This window comes from Choristoneura fumiferana, chromosome 27 (assembly GCF_025370935.1).
Source record: "Choristoneura fumiferana chromosome 27, NRCan_CFum_1, whole genome shotgun sequence".
Taxonomy (NCBI): domain Eukaryota; kingdom Metazoa; phylum Arthropoda; class Insecta; order Lepidoptera; family Tortricidae; genus Choristoneura; species Choristoneura fumiferana.
Window position 1 is genome coordinate 6,954,522 of NC_133498.1, and position 19,599 is coordinate 6,974,120.

General features: G+C 34.7%; 1 protein-coding gene across 13 annotated transcripts in view; it reads left to right on the forward strand.

Annotated features, from left to right (window-relative positions):
* The window catches only part of PIP5K59B (Phosphatidylinositol 4-phosphate 5-kinase 59B), a 108,777-nt gene that overhangs the window by 70,402 nt on the left and 18,776 nt on the right, over positions 1-19,599 (forward strand). For 3 of the 13 annotated variants that reach the window (XM_074108784.1, XM_074108782.1, XM_074108783.1), the window contains exons 12-16: positions 471-558; positions 3,375-3,437; positions 8,092-8,166; positions 14,581-14,619; positions 16,212-16,457. In XM_074108784.1, coding sequence (XP_073964885.1) covers positions 471-558; positions 3,375-3,437; positions 8,092-8,166; positions 14,581-14,619; positions 16,212-16,457 — 511 coding nt within the window. Of the gene's footprint in view, positions 1-470; positions 559-3,374; positions 3,438-8,091; positions 8,167-9,138; positions 12,668-14,580; positions 14,620-16,211; positions 18,137-19,599 lie in introns of those variants that run through there. The other 10 variants (XM_074108774.1, XM_074108775.1, XM_074108781.1 and 7 more) reach the window with 10 other exon arrangements.

Sequence of the window (19,599 nt, forward strand, 5' to 3'; positions counted from 1 at the left end):
AACTGGCGTAATGGAGCGTCTACACGGTACTATCAAAGAGCGAACACTTGTGAATCTGGTGACAATACAATAATTTGGTACTGACATCCTGACAGTCCGGTCAGGATCGTCTTCGCAGGACGGAACTCCTCAACGGTTAATGGCATCAATTTTTAATTTGGTACGGAAATGTAGTTTAGAGGACAATGCAAGTACAGTCAACAACCACTGATTATTGACGTGTTATTTGGTACAGAAATGTTATGTTATGTTAAGGTTAACTGAAAGATATTCCTTTAAGGTATAAGTTCGCCTTTGTACATCTTGTTATCTAATAATTTTATGTGTTCTTATATACAATAAAGAGTTAAATAATACAATACAAAAAGTACAGTCAAGAATAAAAGCTTAATGTCTTTCGGACACAATCAAGCTGACTGCTGCATATTATATTCAGTGCATTTACTAAAATATATTTATTATATTTTCAGGACACTGTATCAGTGCATAGACCGAACTTCTACGCTCAAAGATTCCTAGATTTCATGGCCAAGACGGTCTTCAAAAAGATACCTTCGTGTAAGTATTACTTTGAGTTAGTTTCCTTAAATTGTTCATAAATATAAGATTGAGGATGAAGGGCGTTTATTGGTCACGTGGTGTTCGAAAACGAGAGCCTCGAATGTGGCGTGTTTATGAGATGTCACTCTCTTTTTTTTTTGGTCGTTTAAAAAGGAAACACAAGAGTAATGTGTGTCGGGAGCGGAGACCTTATTGTTTAACGGGCGGGCTCTTGCCTTCCCTTTCACCATCTCTTTCTGTCACCATCTTACACCGTTAGACAGAAAGAAATAATGAATGCGATAGCAAGCGTCTGCGCGTTAGACAATACGGCTTCGGGTCGGGTCGCGCGCAAGTGCTGCTGTGTGATGTTAGTCAACTACTTACTAAGATCTCGATACGGCCAAAGTTACAAATATATGTCTACACGGCCTTAATGTAATAAAAACGTGTATACATAACTTTGTTTGTATACATTGGCCGCATCGATCTTGTTTTAGTTGACTGTACATACACGGCCACGTAAATAGGTTCGCTGCACTCCCGACCCGACCCGCTTCAGACCTGCACCTGTCCTGTGTGTCTTGCGCTTAAGAAGTTTATTCAGATTAAAATTAATTGACGAAACCATCATGATTGTGATAAATGAACGCCCGGTAGGAGACAATAATTATTTTACATCGAGACTTGTGAACCACAAAATGTGTCCAAACGAACTATCTTTTGTGAGTGAGTATTGATTGTTACTATGACTTTAGATTTAGATTTCTCCACTGACTAATACTTTACTTAATTGATTTAAATGACACTCGTCATTATTGCGATATCTTATAGACGCAGCGTTTGGAATGTTTGTGGTTTGTCGATGCAAATTAGTTATTATCTAAATCTGTAACTTTATTTTATGGGATAGTATCGATATTTATCTTAACTGTTTCTCTTCTCTCTTTGATCGTTACAAATCATTTACGGCTCGAAGCAATTGTTGCCTTTTTGTGTAAAATCTGCCTTATTTTTAAATGTCAATCACTTCTTTAATAAAATTTTGTGCGCCGTGATCCCAAGGACCCAAGGTCTTAAATCCGACAGCAACGAAATTATATGCTGAACCGAGAGACCGAGACCCTGGTATTTTAATATTTTCCTGCCGTCGGCCGCTTCGGCCGCTGCGCCAGCTTTTTTAGTTGTACCCGGTTGTGGAGGTGTGAAGGGGCTAGGGTATCGACGCAGGTTGCGTCCCAAACTAAAACCCGACCTATCCTCCTAGCCTAATCAGATTAGTTGTTAAATGATGAAAATAATTTGAATTAAATTTCAATATAAAACAAAACCGGCCAAGAGCGTGTCGGACACGCTTGAAATAGGGTTCCGTAGCCATTACGAAAAAATTAAATAATACTTTTCTAATGATTTCGTATTTTATACGGAATCTTCCATAGTTTAGGTATATTTTATACCTTAGGCTGCTATTTACTCTTAAACTACTAATAATTCTCAAGCAAACTTAACCATTATAGTTTTCCTTGAAATTTTGATATACTTACTTACTACAATCCTGATTTTTTTCAAATTTTTCCACCCACCTGTTTAGATTTTAGAGGGGGGGGGCTCGATTTTAATGAAAATTTGCACTTTAAAGTTGAATATTTCGCAAACAAATCACTGAATCGAAAAATCGTCTTAGCAAACCCCTAATGGTTTTAAAAGACCTATCCAACGATACCCCACACTATAGGATTGGATGAGAAAAAAACACCCCCACTTTACGTCTATCGGAGGTACCCTTAAAAAATTTTTTTTTTTTATTGTACCATTTTCTCCGCATAGTTTACATATATATCCGTGCAAAATTACAGCTTTCTAGCATTGATAGTCCCTGAGCAAAGCCGCGGACGGACGGACAGACAGACAGACAGACATGGCGAAACTATAAGGGTTCCGTTTTTGCCATTTTGGCTCCGGAACCCTAAAAAAAGGAGGAAGTTCTCAAATCATGGGAATCTTTTTAGTGATTTTTTGGATTTACGGTTTATTTTGTACATGATCATTTAAGTGAGTGATAATACACACTTAGTAGGTTGGTTGGTTATTTTAAAAAATATTGGCAGATTTTACACAAACGTAGTTATGTCCTATGTAATGATCTATTAAAATTGAAATTGGCCCTTATTGATGTAGATTTAAGTGTTACATCCTTCCATTGTGGACCTAATAATATATGTTTTAATCCTGTGTTTAGGTACCGTAAGTAACTAAGTATTTGTATGTAATTTTGAGACGTTTGAAATCGTTAAGTTATATAGCTAACTGCACGAGAAATATGACTTATTTATAATATTATTATGTGATACAAAGTTATATTTATTTTAAATTATACAAAAAGTCTCAAAATTATTCTGTATGTGACAACATTTTTTATATTTTAGACCAAAGACAAGTACGATCATTAAAAAACCTAAAAGTAATCTATTTCTGCAATGTGACAAGAAGCATGAATGGCCTGTTATTGTCTACTAGTGTTGATATTCTGTCCCGTGACTCAGGGGACATGAGTGATACACTTTATTAGAAGAATATTTGTATTTTATACTATTACCACGCTTAGATGAGCCATGAAGGAATTGCCTTAAAACTGTCACAACTCCTTACTTTTAGTGTAAGTATTTGTACCCCATAAAATCATAATTTTAATAGGTAACTCAGTAGACGTTACCATGGCAACAAGCTACGCTAAAAAGTTGATTGGCGCAAAAATGTCTAGAAATAATATAAAAAACGTTGTCCCTTGAATAACCCTTGTGATAACATATGATAACGCAATTGTCCTACGCCAGTGGACCTGCCAGAAATCAAAGGGAACCACCGCAAGTTCAGAACGCTGGTGACCAGCTATATAGGTACTGTAGGGTGTTTTTGTAAGTGTGCCTGACTGGGGCGGGCGTTGGTGGTGAAAATAAAAAGCCGCTGATCGTTTGTATTTTAGGAGAAAAAATAGGTAGTACATATTTTGTGGAAGGATAGAGTTTTTTTTTTCTAAGACGTCATGGTTTTTTTTATTGGAGTTGTAATGCTAAAATAGTGCCTTTAAACTTATATGGAATAAGGATTTTTTTTACTAGGTAGAAGTGCTTGGTTTTAATAAGTGTAGGAATTGGTTTTAACCTTTTAACCTTGCAACGACAATGCTGAAGTAACACTGCAATAAGTGTTTCCGACAGAAAAATAATTTAAGGTTAATTCGAGTGTTGCTCGGTATTGAATCTTCTGCAGGTTAAATGAATAAAGATTAAATATTAAATTCTTTTAAACATAGATTTGATATTTATACGAAGTTTGTTTCCAAAATAAGCAAGTACTAAAAAGCGATGAAACAGCTGTTAGATATATGTATTTTTACGCTTCAAATAAATTTTAATATTTTATAATGTAGAACTTTGCTTCCTAGTTTACGTTCTAGCATGAGATTTACTATACATATATAGTTCAGTTATATAATTTAGATTAAAAAGTTTATTTTTAATGCCTAATTATCATACAAATATTATAAATGAGAAACTGCATATATTTAGAAATTTCGTATAGACCATGATCCGTTCGTAGGATACTTTTAATCCTGAAAAATGGTATTAGTTCCATCGGGATATCACTAACGCTGCCAGACGGAAACGCGGGTAGAAACCGTAATTTAATAAAAACGAGATTTAGCAAAAAAATAAAATACCCACCAACACCCAAACCGTATTTTCAGTAGGCATTCCGCTGGTGTATGTGTTTTTTTTTAACAGTTTTTTTAACGACTTTTGGTTTACCTGAGTTCAGTGTCGCATTCGATTCAATAGGCATGTCTTAGAAAAACACTTTTTATTTCGACGTTTTTTTTTCGATTGGATGCTTTCTTTTTAATTTTCTAAAACGACACATAATTAACATTTTTGCATGACTTTTCCTAGTCATGCACGTACCTTGTCCCGTTTGAGAATTTTAGGAGTAACTTCAAAGTTTTCGAAAAATAATGTGTTTTTTCCTTTTTTTTTCACACAATTGTCCGTATTCGGAATGGGCGTATCCATGGAGGTTTAAGTAAGTCCCCCCTGGTCTTGTGGGTTTTTTAAGGTCTTCAAGCATGTACCATGTCGGTCTTTGGTCCCGTTTCTGTATGATTGTTACTCGTTAGTCGTTCGTCCATTTCGGTTGCTGTGTGATGATGGTAAAACACATTGACATTTTTAAGATTATTTTATCATACACACACGAAAACTGTTACATTATATAAAGACTTAAGATCAGTACCTAATGTTTAAACGATATTTGTTCGCGAAATTAACACATTGAGTCAATGAGGTCATTGTAATTTAAGACATTATACTTTTTTTTAATAACACTACTATGAGACTTCTTACACTTGAATGTGTTTAATCATAGGGGCTTCTCGGTTAAATCTGTGATCATGATTTAAGGCGTAATATAAGAACATTTTTTTTTATGAAAATTATATACTTCCCTTAAAGGGAATAAGTTCGCCTTTGTACCTATATCTCAATGTTTGTCAATTGTGTTTGTTACTTATTTTGTACAATAAAGAGTTTACATACATACATACATACTTTGGCCGTGGTAATTTATATAAATCAATTAAAACCTTTTTATAATAATGTCAGTGTGTTTTTATAGTTTGGTCTGTTGTCATTCGCCCCATTTCGACTATCTCATTGGTCATTTCTGGCCGTAGTTAGATACCCAGTTTGGTAATTTGTGTACGTTTTTTACCTTTTCCAATTGTGTTTTGGGTGTTACTTGCTACGCCTGTTGCCATTTTGTGATTGTTCTTTTTTTTTTTTTGGTGCGAGAAGGGTATATGTCTGTTAAGAAAATACTCGGTCTTTAATCGGCCTGTTCATCCATGTGCTTTTAAATATTCAATGACTTAAAAAAACAATTGAGGAAGGTAGCACGCTTGTCACTTAGTGTATCTACTTCCTATTAGGTAAGTAAGAAAAGGACAAGACTAAAGCTGGAGTTCGGAGCTAAGCGACACTACCGTCACGATTGTGATGCTGTATCAGAGCGGCAGTAATGTAATTAAAATCGGATTTGCCCACAACTTCGCTGTTTGTTAATTTTAGAATTGCCGGGTGTGAATGTGTATTATGTCTGCTATATGTCGCTTTGTCGCTGCGTCACAGTCGCGGTGTTATTGACACCAGCTTCAGAACTCCACCTTTTTAGTATAATGTTAACTTTTCCAATTTATTTTTTACTTCCCTTTTTTCGTCTCTTTAATCGGCCTGTTAATTATCCATGTGCTTTCAATGACTTTTAATGAGGAAGGTAGCACGCTTGTCACTTAGTGTATCTTCCTATTAGGTCAAGACTCTAAGCGACACTGCTGTATCAGAGCGGCAGTTTTTAAAATGTTATTTGTTAATTTTGGTTACTATATGTCGCTTTGTCGAGTCGCTCACCAGCTTCAGAACTCCACCTTTTTAGTATAACAGGATGTGCTAACTTTTCTCGTTTTATAATTCGACCTATACTCTTTCTCCCTTAAACATTTTCGATCAGTTTTATACTTCGGTCTTTGAGATACTTAGATGTTCTTTACTCTTTTTAGCATGGTTTTTTTGAAAACCTTTTATTTGTTTTTTTATTAGACTAATTTGTTAGACTAATCTATTTTACTTTCGAGTATCTTTTGAGTTTTGCAAAGCCTTAACGTCACGCATATTTTTTTAAGCAATGCTTTTTAATGAGCATATATTTTATGAGTTTTATTCAACACTGAATATTAGCTAATGTTTTAGTTGTAGTTTAATAACTTGAAGCGTCCGAACCACCTTTGATTCTTTTCAATTTTACATTGTTACGGAGAAGATCTATAACATCTCTCTTGTTATTAATATATTTGTAATATTTTGAACATGAAACTACCGTGAGACTCACTCATATTAAATATAATGACCCGGATAACTCACGTCTTAAATCGAGTTTAGCTCGACATGTTTCGGGCTAATCCGTAGCCCTTCGTCTAGTCGTTAGTCGCGTTGCTCCGAAGACGAAGGGCTACGGATTAGTCCGAAACATGTCGAGCTAAACTCGATTTAAGACGAGAGTTATCCGGGTCATTATATTTAATATATTTGTAATATGTTTGTGTGAAAAAGTAAAAGGTAAAAAATCTGTTAGAAATGCAGCCTTCGTCGATTATTTTAAAATCATAGATTAAACTTCCACTTCTACTGATTTAACTTTTAGCTTTAAGCCAAAATACTGGCACAAAACTGATTCCACACTAGTCATTCCAAGATTGCAATCCCTGTGGTATTCGGGTGCCATTAGTAGCAATAAAAAAAAAACGATAAAAGCATCGAAAGTGTTAACCTTTTAACCTCTTACATCATACTGGTATTATTCAAATTTTTATTTTATTTTAAACAGATCTTTTGGTTAGATTTAAGGATAAAGATGGTTCAGGCGTATTCTGCTTAGTACTACTTGGTGGCACAGTTTTTCGCTCTGATTTCCGACCGAAAAAAGAGAACATCAAGTCATAAGACAAACTATGTATATTTTAATAAAACTCGATTTTGTGATGCTTCTTTCATATAACCTACTTCCTACTTATAAGACGATAACAGACATTTGTTGTCTTAATCACTTTTTAGAAACAATTGACCCTTCCTATTTGAAAATAATGTGATCGATCAAGCTTAATTATTATTCTTGAATATGTAAGCTGGCTTTGTATTTGTATCATAGCCTAGCACTTATGATTTACGGAATGTATCTGCAAAATTACATTTAAAATTTACCAGGAGCTTTTCAGTAACAGAAATCATCTTGAGGAACCCTTCTCTAAGAATTCCTATCCATCCCGCGAGGGAACCATAGCCCAAACCCTGTCATTCTGAGAACAGACCTGTAAAGGTGTTGTCAAATTTATTTATTGTTATTTTTTTTATCGATGGTTAAGAAAGTATGCAAAGGGTGAAAAAGCATCACGACTGTGTGTTTTATGATAATCTACAGGTGTAGTTAAAGTAAACTTGACTTCCATTTTGTTTTACATTATGCATTGCAATATTAAAATAGACTTCATGGGTCGTTCGTGTAATGTTAGTGCGAGTTCCGACGTATTTCGTTCCGACACACTTTGTCATTAATGTCATTATCATTAGATCATGGACTGGTCCGAAACATGTCGCGTCCTCTGCATGTATGCGAGCGACCCGTGTATTCTATATTAATAATAAATGTGATGCAATTCCTTACGTTTGTAACTGACAAATTTTGATGGAAAAGTTTGAAGTTTAGACTTCGAATAAATTATGAAAAGTACAAAAGTATTGTACAGTCTATATTTCACAAAATTATGGACGTCCTTGTAAAGTCAAATAACATCGCAAGCCGCGCGCCAAATTTTATCTTTATCTTTTATTTTATCTTAAATTTAGCAAGATGAGCCTTACGATGTTATTCGTTACGGAAAGTTCTTTTAAAATGTCATCACATTGTTCAATATTGAAATTTAATAACACTGTTTATATATTATAGCACTGAAACACTCGCCATCGAAGAGAAAAAGCATCACGAAGCCTGCGAGGCCACAAGAGGAAGTAGACACTCCAGGTACTTTGAAATTTAATTTTAACTCTTTACTATGTCCTGCACGTATCACAAGGTACTTGCGACTTTTAATAAGCGAACCCTTAAAAGTATTTTTAAAAAGACATAAAAAACATGGGTGCAGTCGCTAGAAAACTAAAAAGTATTTTCGACGAAACAGTGCTACGTAAAGGACTGTCTGTTGAATGCTAGAGTGAGAAAGTGTATCGGTACAGCTTTAAAAGGAGTGTAGAAATGCAGACTTCAATTATTGTTGTATTGAAGAAGAATGTATTTTTACAAATGTGGAAAGCTGATGTATATTTTCATGTTTTTATTTGAATACGTTGTTCGTTTTATACCTACTGAAGTACTCATTTCTTGCTCTATTTTGAGACGTTCGTGAGACACATCATTATGAAAATTGATACAACTCTGATCATTTTCTGCGTACAAATAAGAATCTTATTTCTGTTGTATAGAGATACAAATGGATTGAATGAAAAGAGTTGAATCTTTTGTTACATTTGTAGCTATAATGAATCGACTATGACATTGTTCAACACGTGTGCGTATTAAACTACAACACGATACGTCTAAATGAAAAATCTGCAAAAATTGCGTTACGTATTACTTGAACGCCCCCAATTTTATTGAACTTATTTATTTATTTTATGTTTTATATATGTTTAAGTCGATTCATTTTGCAACCTACCCTCATCACCCATCAACCTTTTATTAGTACTTTTTTATTTTTTTAACAGTAGTCGTAACCCCTCCTAACACAGAATGCGAATTGGTACCTATTATTATACATTTCAGTTTATTTTCTCCCCTCCTTTCCCCAGTTGTTCCTTGTTTTTATTTAACGTAGTTTAAAAAGAAACGTGTTTTTTTCGCGTGTGTCGTGCTAACGGAGTCGCAGCGTGGTGTATGGAGGCGAAATAAACTGAAATGTACCAAAAAACTGAATTAAAATGGCCGTCTGTTACACAGGACGAAAGTACAACGCCAAGCCTATAAAAGACTACAACCCTGATCTAATGAGGACGTCTAGATTGTCGCCTAGGTCTTCCCTAAGATCTAGCCTGAGCGATTTCACAGACACTACAATATCTACCTGGAACCAAAGGCATCCTGTCGTCACTGAATACCCGTCAGTGCTATCAGATAGATTAAAAACCATTGATAGAGATCGTACTTTCCAAAGAAGGATAGATTTTGATACATCAAATTTAAACACCAGAGACCCTGGCCCCTCTTACGTAGATAACGTATACAGATCTGCAGTCCAAGAGAGAATGGTCAGCCTTTCAGATCAGCTCACGAAAGTGTTGAGCACGGGCGTAGGCAGCTCCCATATCAACGGGAGTTTAGCTGATAGCGGTATACAGACCGACAATACTAGCACTAGTGTCCCACAGATATATATAGAACCACAAACTTCTAACAGTCCCACAGTCAAGATTCTAAAGGACGCAGCGGTAGACACTAGAAACGAAAATAATTTACAAGATATACCATTTATTGACGATGAAGACGATTTTATTAAACGAAGAACTATTGTACTAGAAAAACACAAATCAATGTCAAACATACCAGAACGAGTCGAAGACGAAAGCACCAACGAGCGTCTATCAAGCAGTTTCAACAGATCGAAATCGCCAACATTCGTAGAGAAATTCAAGAAATTCTTCATGGATATTGGTTTTGTAAAATCAGAAAGCACCACAGACACAACAGGCGCTAACAACCCTAATAATCCTAATACGTTACCAAAAAGCTTAAACTCAAGTTATAGAACTAGAAGCGTGACTCCTACCAAAAGTTTAGAGGCGCGTGAAGCATCAACGTTACCCAAAGATATGCGGTTTAGAAAAGTCAGATCAACGCAAACTGTGTACATAAGGCAAGAATCTCCTTTACTGAACAAACGTGATCAAGAGATCCAAACTAATACACACGTTTCTGTTGTAAAATTAAATGGCGACGAAAACATTGAAACAGAAACAGATAGAATGATCAAAGAGGTTGTCTATGTTAAAAGTATTGATAAAGCTGAGATTTATAGTACCAATGAAAGTGGTAGCACGATTATTGTAGTGCCGCCGGCCGATTGAAGTCAAAACTACATTTTATTGGTATAACATTGTGATGTAAATGTGTCTGTTGTGACATTGAATAATGTTTTAACCTTTTAATGCACAGTGTAACTGTTAAACCGTAAGAATCTAGTTGATTATTACGGGAAAAAGGTTAAAGAAATTAATGTAAAATGCTGTGGAAAACACGTAAAGGTTTTAACTTTTTTTTAAGTTATCAGCTAGAGACATGTGTAACGTGAACTCTTCCTAAGAAACATTATAAATTTGATATAAACTATTGGGCGTAGTCATATAATGATTTAAATTTCAAACAGTTGACTTGGAATAAAGAATAAGCCAAAGCGAAAAAGGCCCTCCACTTTAAATGTGACCTCGGTCGCTACAAGTTGGAATACGGCCGAAATGTTGAGGATAATGACGTGTTATTTCGTATTTTGTATGCATTTACCCATTAAAGAGCTGATTATCAAAATATTATATTACTCTCTTTCAGGGTTGTATTAGTTTCAATAACAGATTTGTGCACCTTTGCTGGTTAATTCTATATTCCAAGACAGAGCTGCATGTGCCTTGCTTGCAAGGTTAAAGTTTTTTTACCATTTTTCGTAATGCAGTTTTATTAAGCTGCCATTGCCTGACAAAAATTTAAAATAGTACTCGAACTGTTAGTTTTTTCTTGGTCATTGCTGGGTCGACAAGCCCTTTCACTAATTAAATCACGCACTGACATTAAGTTCTGTGTGCTTAAAATACTTTAAGCGTTCTAGAACAATTAACCGACATTAAGGCTGTTTTGTGTTGAAATACTTACCTAAATTGATATTTATTGTTATCGTTTAAGACTCGTTTTTTCACTATAAGCTTGCAACTTTAGGCACACATTGTGAGCTTTTCGCTTTTCAAAAATTAAACTAAAAGACTGTTTTTAGAGGTTCAAAAAGCACTGGAAATGTTGAAACCAGTTTTAATTTTTGGTAACTATGAACTGCAAATGAGTATAAGTTAAATTTTGCGTACCTCATAAAATTTGAGTTTTAATATAAGTACAAATTACACAGTTTAAATTTTTCTGATAGTTTTTTTACAACAAAAAAAACTTTATTGACTAGAGGTGCAAGTATTATCATCTATTATGAAACTATGCTGATACGTTCAAGTGGGTTCTTTTCAGAGGTCCTAAGCAGGATTTTGATGCGTTTCTGTAACGAATTTCCCTTCTCTCGTGTGCAAATACTAACGGTATTCGGTCACTGGCTATTTAAAAAAATGTCACAGTGACCTCCTTACATGATGAACAATTTAACCTTTCACGATTGAATGACTTCATTGGCTGGAATTGAAAAGGTTAAAGTGAAATAAGTTGTAGGTTAAAAATCATTTTTAAAACATCATTTTGGCGGCACTTGGCTGTAGCATTGTAAAAAATTCACATGCTTAATTTCAAATCACTTGGACCATTGCAAGTAAATAAATTTAGACTTGTAAAGTTTCTTTGCATAGCTTAATTACAGATGAAGCTAATGGCGGGATGATAATAACGACTAATGAAAGCCAATGACATTCCACATTTTAATCCAATCAAAGTATTTAAATTGTCACAAACTATGTTTGTTAAAAAGTACCTTTTCAAGTTTCTTTTTTTTTCAAGCCATTATTATAATAAAATAAAATCGTGAAACACTTGAAATCTTGTTATTTATATTATTATATGAGTTTTCTTAAAGTGGGGGCAATGATGTTAACAATTAATAACTGACTAAAGAAGTCCAATAGACATGATGACACCGCCAATCAACGGACGTACTTTTTATGCCCTGTACTTCTTGCATGGCAATAGTTAGTTTTGATTTCACTTATTTGCCAACTCTATCAACTATCTATTTATTTGTTTTAAAGCAGTTAATATAAAATTATTCTAGTTTTAGGGCTAAAATAAATTATTTTTTTACTAGAGTCGCATCTTGCAATTATAGCTTTATGGTGTCATCTACCCTATTGAAGCAAAGGCGTTTGACTGTATTTATTACCTTACCTTAATGTAATTATTTATTTTAGACAAATTGAATTGTGACGTTATTTTGAAACATGTAAATTAGAGACTAAAGCCTCAATTATGTTAGTGTTTCAACATTAAAAAAAAACTATCGTGAGACGTTAAACTTGATTGTGACTGTAAACTTGATAAATTGATTTAGTTTGAGACTGATAAAAACGGTAAAGTAAAACAGACGGTCGCAAAAGGTAATTGAGGCGTTATAAATAAATAATTACAGCTGTCAGCAATGTTAAATGTCGTATTATTGAATAATTATTTGTGTTAAAACGAATATAATTGACAGATGACTTGATTATTTCTATGTAGCGTGTTTAGAAGGAATTTGTATGTATATAAAGTAATAAATGATGGTAGTAGAGGAAAATCTTGTTTTATTTGAAACGCTTTATGTATAATTGAAAGTAGGACCTATCTAGCCAGTTTTAGTAAAATGTTTTATTTTTTATTCTCAATCAAGCTACTAGTGATACTGACGAACGATTCCTAACCCAACGTAGAACGTTCTCGCTGTCAGGGCCTATTTCAACAGTCCGTTAAGTTACTGATATTTTATGTGGCGGATATCTGTAATAACAAAATAGGTAAAGACCATCACAGATATATGATTCATAAAATACACAGACTTAGCACAGACTGTTGAATCAAGCGCAGTGTCAATGATTTTCTTGCTGTTTCTTGTCGAACAATGTGGTCTTGCCCTGTCATTTTCTGTGATAAGGTGTCAGCGAGTCACGAATTGAGTTCAGTTGTACAGTCATTATTCATATTATAAGTAAAATATTTGATTTCAGTTTACAACTGCTTGAAATTAAAAAATAGCACCCAGAAGGTCAAACTGCACTATGGGTGAACGGATTTGGTTGAAATTTGGAATGTTTGCTTAATCTCGGAAATATCACATAGGCTACTTTTGATTCTGATACTGCCACGGAGTTGGGGTATGAATGTAAATTTCCCAAGTCTCGACTGCTAAGAAGACTACGAAATATAGTGTTTTAATTAAAAGAAAAAAAGATAAATGCCAGGAATTTAACTTCAACTGCCAGACCTAAGGATTAACGCAAGTAAATAGTTGCAGATGCTTAGTACGCAGGTAATAGTAACTATAATAGTACCCACTATATTGCGGTTTGACCTTGGGTACCCTTAAATAATGACTTGTTTGAAATTGGTACATTTGTGGGTCTCCAAGAAAACAATATCGCTACTACAAGGATACTACTTTTAAAATAGCTCTTTTCTAAAAATGGATAAGGTTTCTATAATTACTATTAATTACATGTGTACTATAAGTTTTGGTTTAGTTCACATATCGATTTGATGAACATTTTTTTATTCAAAGTATTGTGCACTTCATTAATCACGCTATTAAACATTTAGCCTATTACACATCACTTGTTTTTAACCTTATAACCTTCAATGTCTTGTTGCACTCAGACAAGCCCCATGCATTAAAAGTAATTTTAAACAATTCGAGTCGTCTATTACAACACTTCGCGCTTTAATAACCTGCTATAACAAGCTTTCATTTAATTTCACCTGTCCTGGTGTCAGTATTCAAATCTTGCAAATCGAATTTGACCTACATCCAGCGGGCGGATTGGCTTATATTTTGGTATTGGTGTATTTGTTACGAGATGTAGATCATGATAACCTTTAATGAGCTCCCGATATTTGGATGTCGTTGCATGCATAATGATCGCTGGTAGACTGATATCCCGTGATTATTATGCATGTGTAGCTCTAGGAGCGCCATCTAGTACGCAAATATAGAAACTTCCAACGTCCTGCATGGTGCCATTGATGTTTCTCAACTCGGACGCATAAATACAACTTTCGGCGCTCTTTCTTCGGACTTCGGTCCCATCGGGAGCTCATTAACCTTTTCGACGCCAACGACTTATATCTACGTCCATTACTTCAATGCAAAAACAACCTTCGTTCAATTATGTTAAGGTTCAATTTTAGGCATTGCAATATAGAAGCCTGGCGTATGAGTGATGGCCTTTTTTATTTGACGTGGCGGCGAAAAGGTTAAGAGTAGTCACGGTCTACATCCCATAACAAAATATATCTAGTGTAAATAAGAGTAAATTATTAAAAACTAAAATTTTACTTTACACGAGTACGTTGAATGATAATGCAAGCACATTCAGCAAAATAACTTTTAAACACGTGTCTTTAAACGAAAACTATATATATTTTCTTCTATGGCTCCTTCGGTATCTCAACATAATATGTATCATGTATATATTTTCACGCATCTAATGGATGTAGGGGCGGCTAGTTCCAGCGGTGTTGCCAGTATGAAAGCAGGTGAGAAATTATTAATATCGTTTATTTATTTGTCATAATAAACTAATACATGTGCACCACTCGAATGGAAGCGTGATTTTAATTAGTATATATTGTCTATACTAATATAATAATATAACTTTGTTTATTTGAGTTTATATGTAGAGGATAATTTCTGCAACTATTGAACTGATTAAAAAAATCCTTCACTGAATGAAATTAAAGTTTTTTTGGCTTTGGACACTACGAATAAATAATAGATCAGGAAGCGTAACTGCGTTATAAAAATGGAAACTGTCCTAAGTGTGTCCTGCGCTAAGGTGCGCATGCGCGTCATTTAATTTTGACTGACATTTATTTTGCAAGTTTAGTGACCTCACGTCACATTTTCGCATTTTTGATTGTGAACAGCTGTAAATTATCATGCCAACATATTTTACGAAGTGGTGCGGGAACAATGCAAAATTAAAATGTCAATATATTGAACATGAAACTACCGTGAGACTCACTCATATTAAATATAATGACCCGGATAACTCACGTCTTAAATCGAGTTTAGCTCGACATGTTTCGGGCTAATCCGTAGCCCTTCGTCTTCGGAGCAAGGCGACTCAGCGGCTGCTGCAACAGCCGCTGAAAATATGCTATTATTTTCTAAAATTATTTTTTCAGCTATAGTACTTAAACATATGCTTCCCGTTAAACATTCATGCAGTTTATCCCGGGAACGAGCGAAGTTCCGGCGAGATGCAGACGAAGTTGTGGGCAAAAGCTAGTATAGCTATAATAAAACAAAAGTTTAACCTTAACCTTATTAAATGCATCGACGTAAATACCAAAATTGGTAAACCTATGTGATGTATAGACATAGAACTGTCCTTGGTCGAAAAGGTTAAATAAGTCGAAAGATCACCCCAACATAACTTTTTTTTACTGTTTAGAAATATGGGGATCTTAGTGTTTCAAAACAATACCAAGTAATAATCTAATTGTTCATTAAAGCGACTCAGAATTTGGTGACACATATCTTCTGATTACTTTGAGAAATCATTCGTCCTATTCCTGGTCGTTTTAAACATGTATTAATAATAGTTACATAATTAATTCATTGCGCTTTTATAGATACCTATTTCATTTACGCTTTTCGCGTTTATCTTCATTTCGGGCTTTCTATGACATATCAATCCTAGTTACAAATCATAACGGTCATTGTACCTAAGAAAGTTTTAAGTAAAAAGGTCTGATGTTTTCCAACTTTTATAATAAAGAATTGAGGCTCTGATTAAATAATCTTAAGTGATTTTACGGCTTATTTAAAACCCGATTTTATTGAATAATCCGTACCTAATCTTATCGTCACAAATTCTGATCTTTTCCATGCCGCTGCTGACCTATCGGATCTTTACTATTGGGTATCTCTTATATTATTTCTCACTTTCAAATCTGCATGCTCACTCCACTGCACCAATAATATCGATACATTCACGGTCAAGCTCAAAATAAAAAATATAAACTCAAACATGTAATATTGGACATTTAAAAACGCTTCCTTACATAACTAACTGTGCCAAATATCAATAAAATTTTATTGTACAAAACGCTTTTTGATTTAGTTTCCCTGTCCGATGTCACGGCGCATTTCACGCCTACGTCAGTGACGTCACCAGTGTCTACTTCTGTTAAGACAATACAACAGTCTGCTGCTAAAACCACAACAGCTGTCTCTGAGCCTGACGTGGCCTTCCCAGCTGTACTAAAGGGCTCTCAGAAACAGAGAGTGCCTCCGCCCGTGCCTCCAAGAGGCTCCCCTAAGGCCAAAAGGGGTGGCGGTAACTCCCAGTCCAGTATAGATGCCAAAGGTGACTATCATTTAAGCATATCCGTCAATGACATCCCGCCTCAGACACCGATCACAAGTAGCGATGACGATTTTGTGTTCTACGGGCATGATTTTAAATACAGTGTGCCTTCTGCATGCCATATACCGCCTTCCATATCCGATCACTCCGTTAGAGTGACCAAGCTGGTTTCTTCTAACTCTTTCTTAGACTATGCCGAAGAGGGAGACAGTATCACAGAGCGTTCGCATCCTGGAAAAGATTTGATTGCTCAAACGACTATGATGGCTAATTTTAATGTTGATAAAACTGTCAGAGAACATTTAGATTCGGGGGAATATGACGACACTTCTTTTACTGAATCGAGCAGTGAAGATCAGATTGTAGTGCATCAAAAAATGGACGAGGAATCGTATAATTCCAAAGCTAGACAGTCTAAAAGCCCTTCACAGTTCATAAAAGGTGTTGTGAATCAAATAGGCGATAAACTAACGAAAAGATCACCAACTAGAGAAACTACAGAGAAAGCAAGTGTCCACAATGTCAAATCATCGGAATTAATCGTCGCTGCGAGATCTTTGAAAAAGACTCTGCGTTCGGATAGAGAATTACAAAAAGAAAATATTAAGGATGAATCAGAAGTAAAAACAGATAAAAATGGAGGAAAAACTGGAATTATGTCCGGTCTAACTAAACGGCTTAACTTCAATCAATCCAAAAGAGATAAGAATCGTCAGGATGAGAAAAAACTCAAACCTAAAGTAGAAATAAAAACTTATTCCGAAGAACATTCGAGAGGCATGACTAAGGATGAAGTGGTGTGCCACAAAAAAGCTAAAACTAAAATAGATATGTTTCAAAAGCATATTCTTAAAGTGCAAACGGATTCTGAAAATAGTTCACGAAGGAGCTCAATTTCGTCCTCGCAAGATAGCAAACGATCTAGAAATGTATTGAATATTGTCAAAACCGACTTAAAGGTTAAAGAAACTAAGAAAATTTTCGAGCCTATTGAATACAGCCATGACAGTTCTAGTTCTATGGATAGAACGAATTATGTTCTAAACAATACAGCAGTCAATGCGGTTGTTTCTAAATCTTACGCTGGGAATGTACATGATAAAATAAAAAAGTTTTCGCAAGTATCTGCTTCTGATAAACCTCCGGTTAGAGCGCCTAGAAAGAAGAAAGGCAGTTTCAAGAAGAGATCTGAGAAAAGGAAGATTTACCGAATGAAGAAAGAGATTGAAGAAGTATTATAAAAAAATACTTGATTTGAATTGACATTGGAAAATTGTTGATTGAATTATGCATTATTTTACGGAAAGCCATATTCATGTCATGAAGAATGATACCATGTTATTCTGCTCACATGTAAGATAGCTACGTCAGTGCGACATCTCTTCATGAAAAACCCGCCCTAAACAAATGAAAGGCAACGGAAAGTCAACCGGGAAAATTCTATCTTTTTCTAATAAAGTAGAAATAGTTTTCGTTTAGCATGTATTTGTAGATGTGTTGTGATTTGCATTAATGTATAGCTAAAACTGCCGTTTATACGTTAACCCTAACTTATGTATTTAGATTGGTATGTTTTTCTGTAGATCATAGATTGCCTAATAACCAGTTTTATTTTGGACTGGCAATATTAGATGTAGTTTTTGAATCACATTTGAACACCGTCAAATTTTACACCAATCACAAAAATAATTTACTAAGATTCCCTTTCTAGAAACTAATCCACAGTTTCTTAAAATTAATCCGCAATATTCCATATGGTTGGGTTCGGAAACTAACCCAACTATATGATTCCGAATTAATTTTAAAACACTTAAGGAATTGTTAGTTTCATATTTTTCATAGACAAGATTCACGGCGTAAGGTTTACAATGAGGGCTATCGTTTTTTGTCTCACTAGATGGCGCACTGTTGCGTGAGGTTTTTAAGTGTGGCTTTCAAAGTCTGTTATTACGGGCGTAAAGACAAAGTTTAGATTATAATCATATTTAATACACCTTAAAACCGTACCATAAAAATATCGAGCATGCCACAGTGTTGCATAGTCCCCGTTTTGTTCGGAAAAAGGGAGGAAAAAGGTTTCCGAAAAACAAAACTGTCTCAAAACACAGACATTCATTGCCCCGGAACGCATATTTGCCATAATTAATTTCAGATATTGCAAAATATTCACAAAATTATTCTAATTATAAATAAACCCGCGTAGCTCACCCAAAAACTATGAGATTTGACATTTCGGAGACCTCACGCTACACTAGCGCCTCTAGTGGCGAATTCATACGCGATAGCCCTCATTGAGAATATCCTTGAAACTATCAACATACAATTCTACGAGACCATTATAACTAAGAGCTTACAGTTCGACATAATTGTCACTTCGTCTTACCTAAAAATTATGTTGACTTGTAAGCTATTTTAATTGTATTTTTCACCATTTATTTCATACGAAACTTTCATACATGGTATTTGGTGTACCAAAGTTTAAGTCGAATCTCCAAAATAATATTTTCTCCCACCAAACAAATTTTTTACTTTATATGTTTTTGGGCGTTTTCAAAAAAAGTGTACCATTAGCCAAATATGTGGTCCACCACCCTAAAGTTGATAATCGTTTGCATGCCATAAAACAATAATGCCCATAGACGTGTCTGTCAACTTCAAAGTTCGACTTTAGCGACATATTCATTTGATAGGCACTTGTTTAAAAATTGATAGACCACTTATTTGGCTGATGGTACCCTTTCCTTTTTTTTTAATTTTGGAAAACTGGTTTTTTCTACTCAGAATTAAAAGCACAATCAATTCCGATAGTTTAAAAAAGGTGCTCAAAAAAAATTCAGTTTTGCGACGTTTTTTTTTTCATACACTCAATATGGGCGTGACAAGTGACTCATAAAATTTTGTATGAAAAAATGGGGTAATTTTTTTAAACGATCGGAATCGATTGTGCTCTTGATTAGGAAAAGTTGAATTGGAAAAACCATATTTTTTTCCAAAATTTCAAAAAAAAGGGTACTTTTTAAAAAAACGCCCGTTTACCAGAATAATGAATTGTAGAGCAAGTGCTGCTATGTTACGTTAGTTTGTGTTTTAGTCCCATTTAACCGTGGACATATTTTTTACTAAATACATCTATCACCTTCAT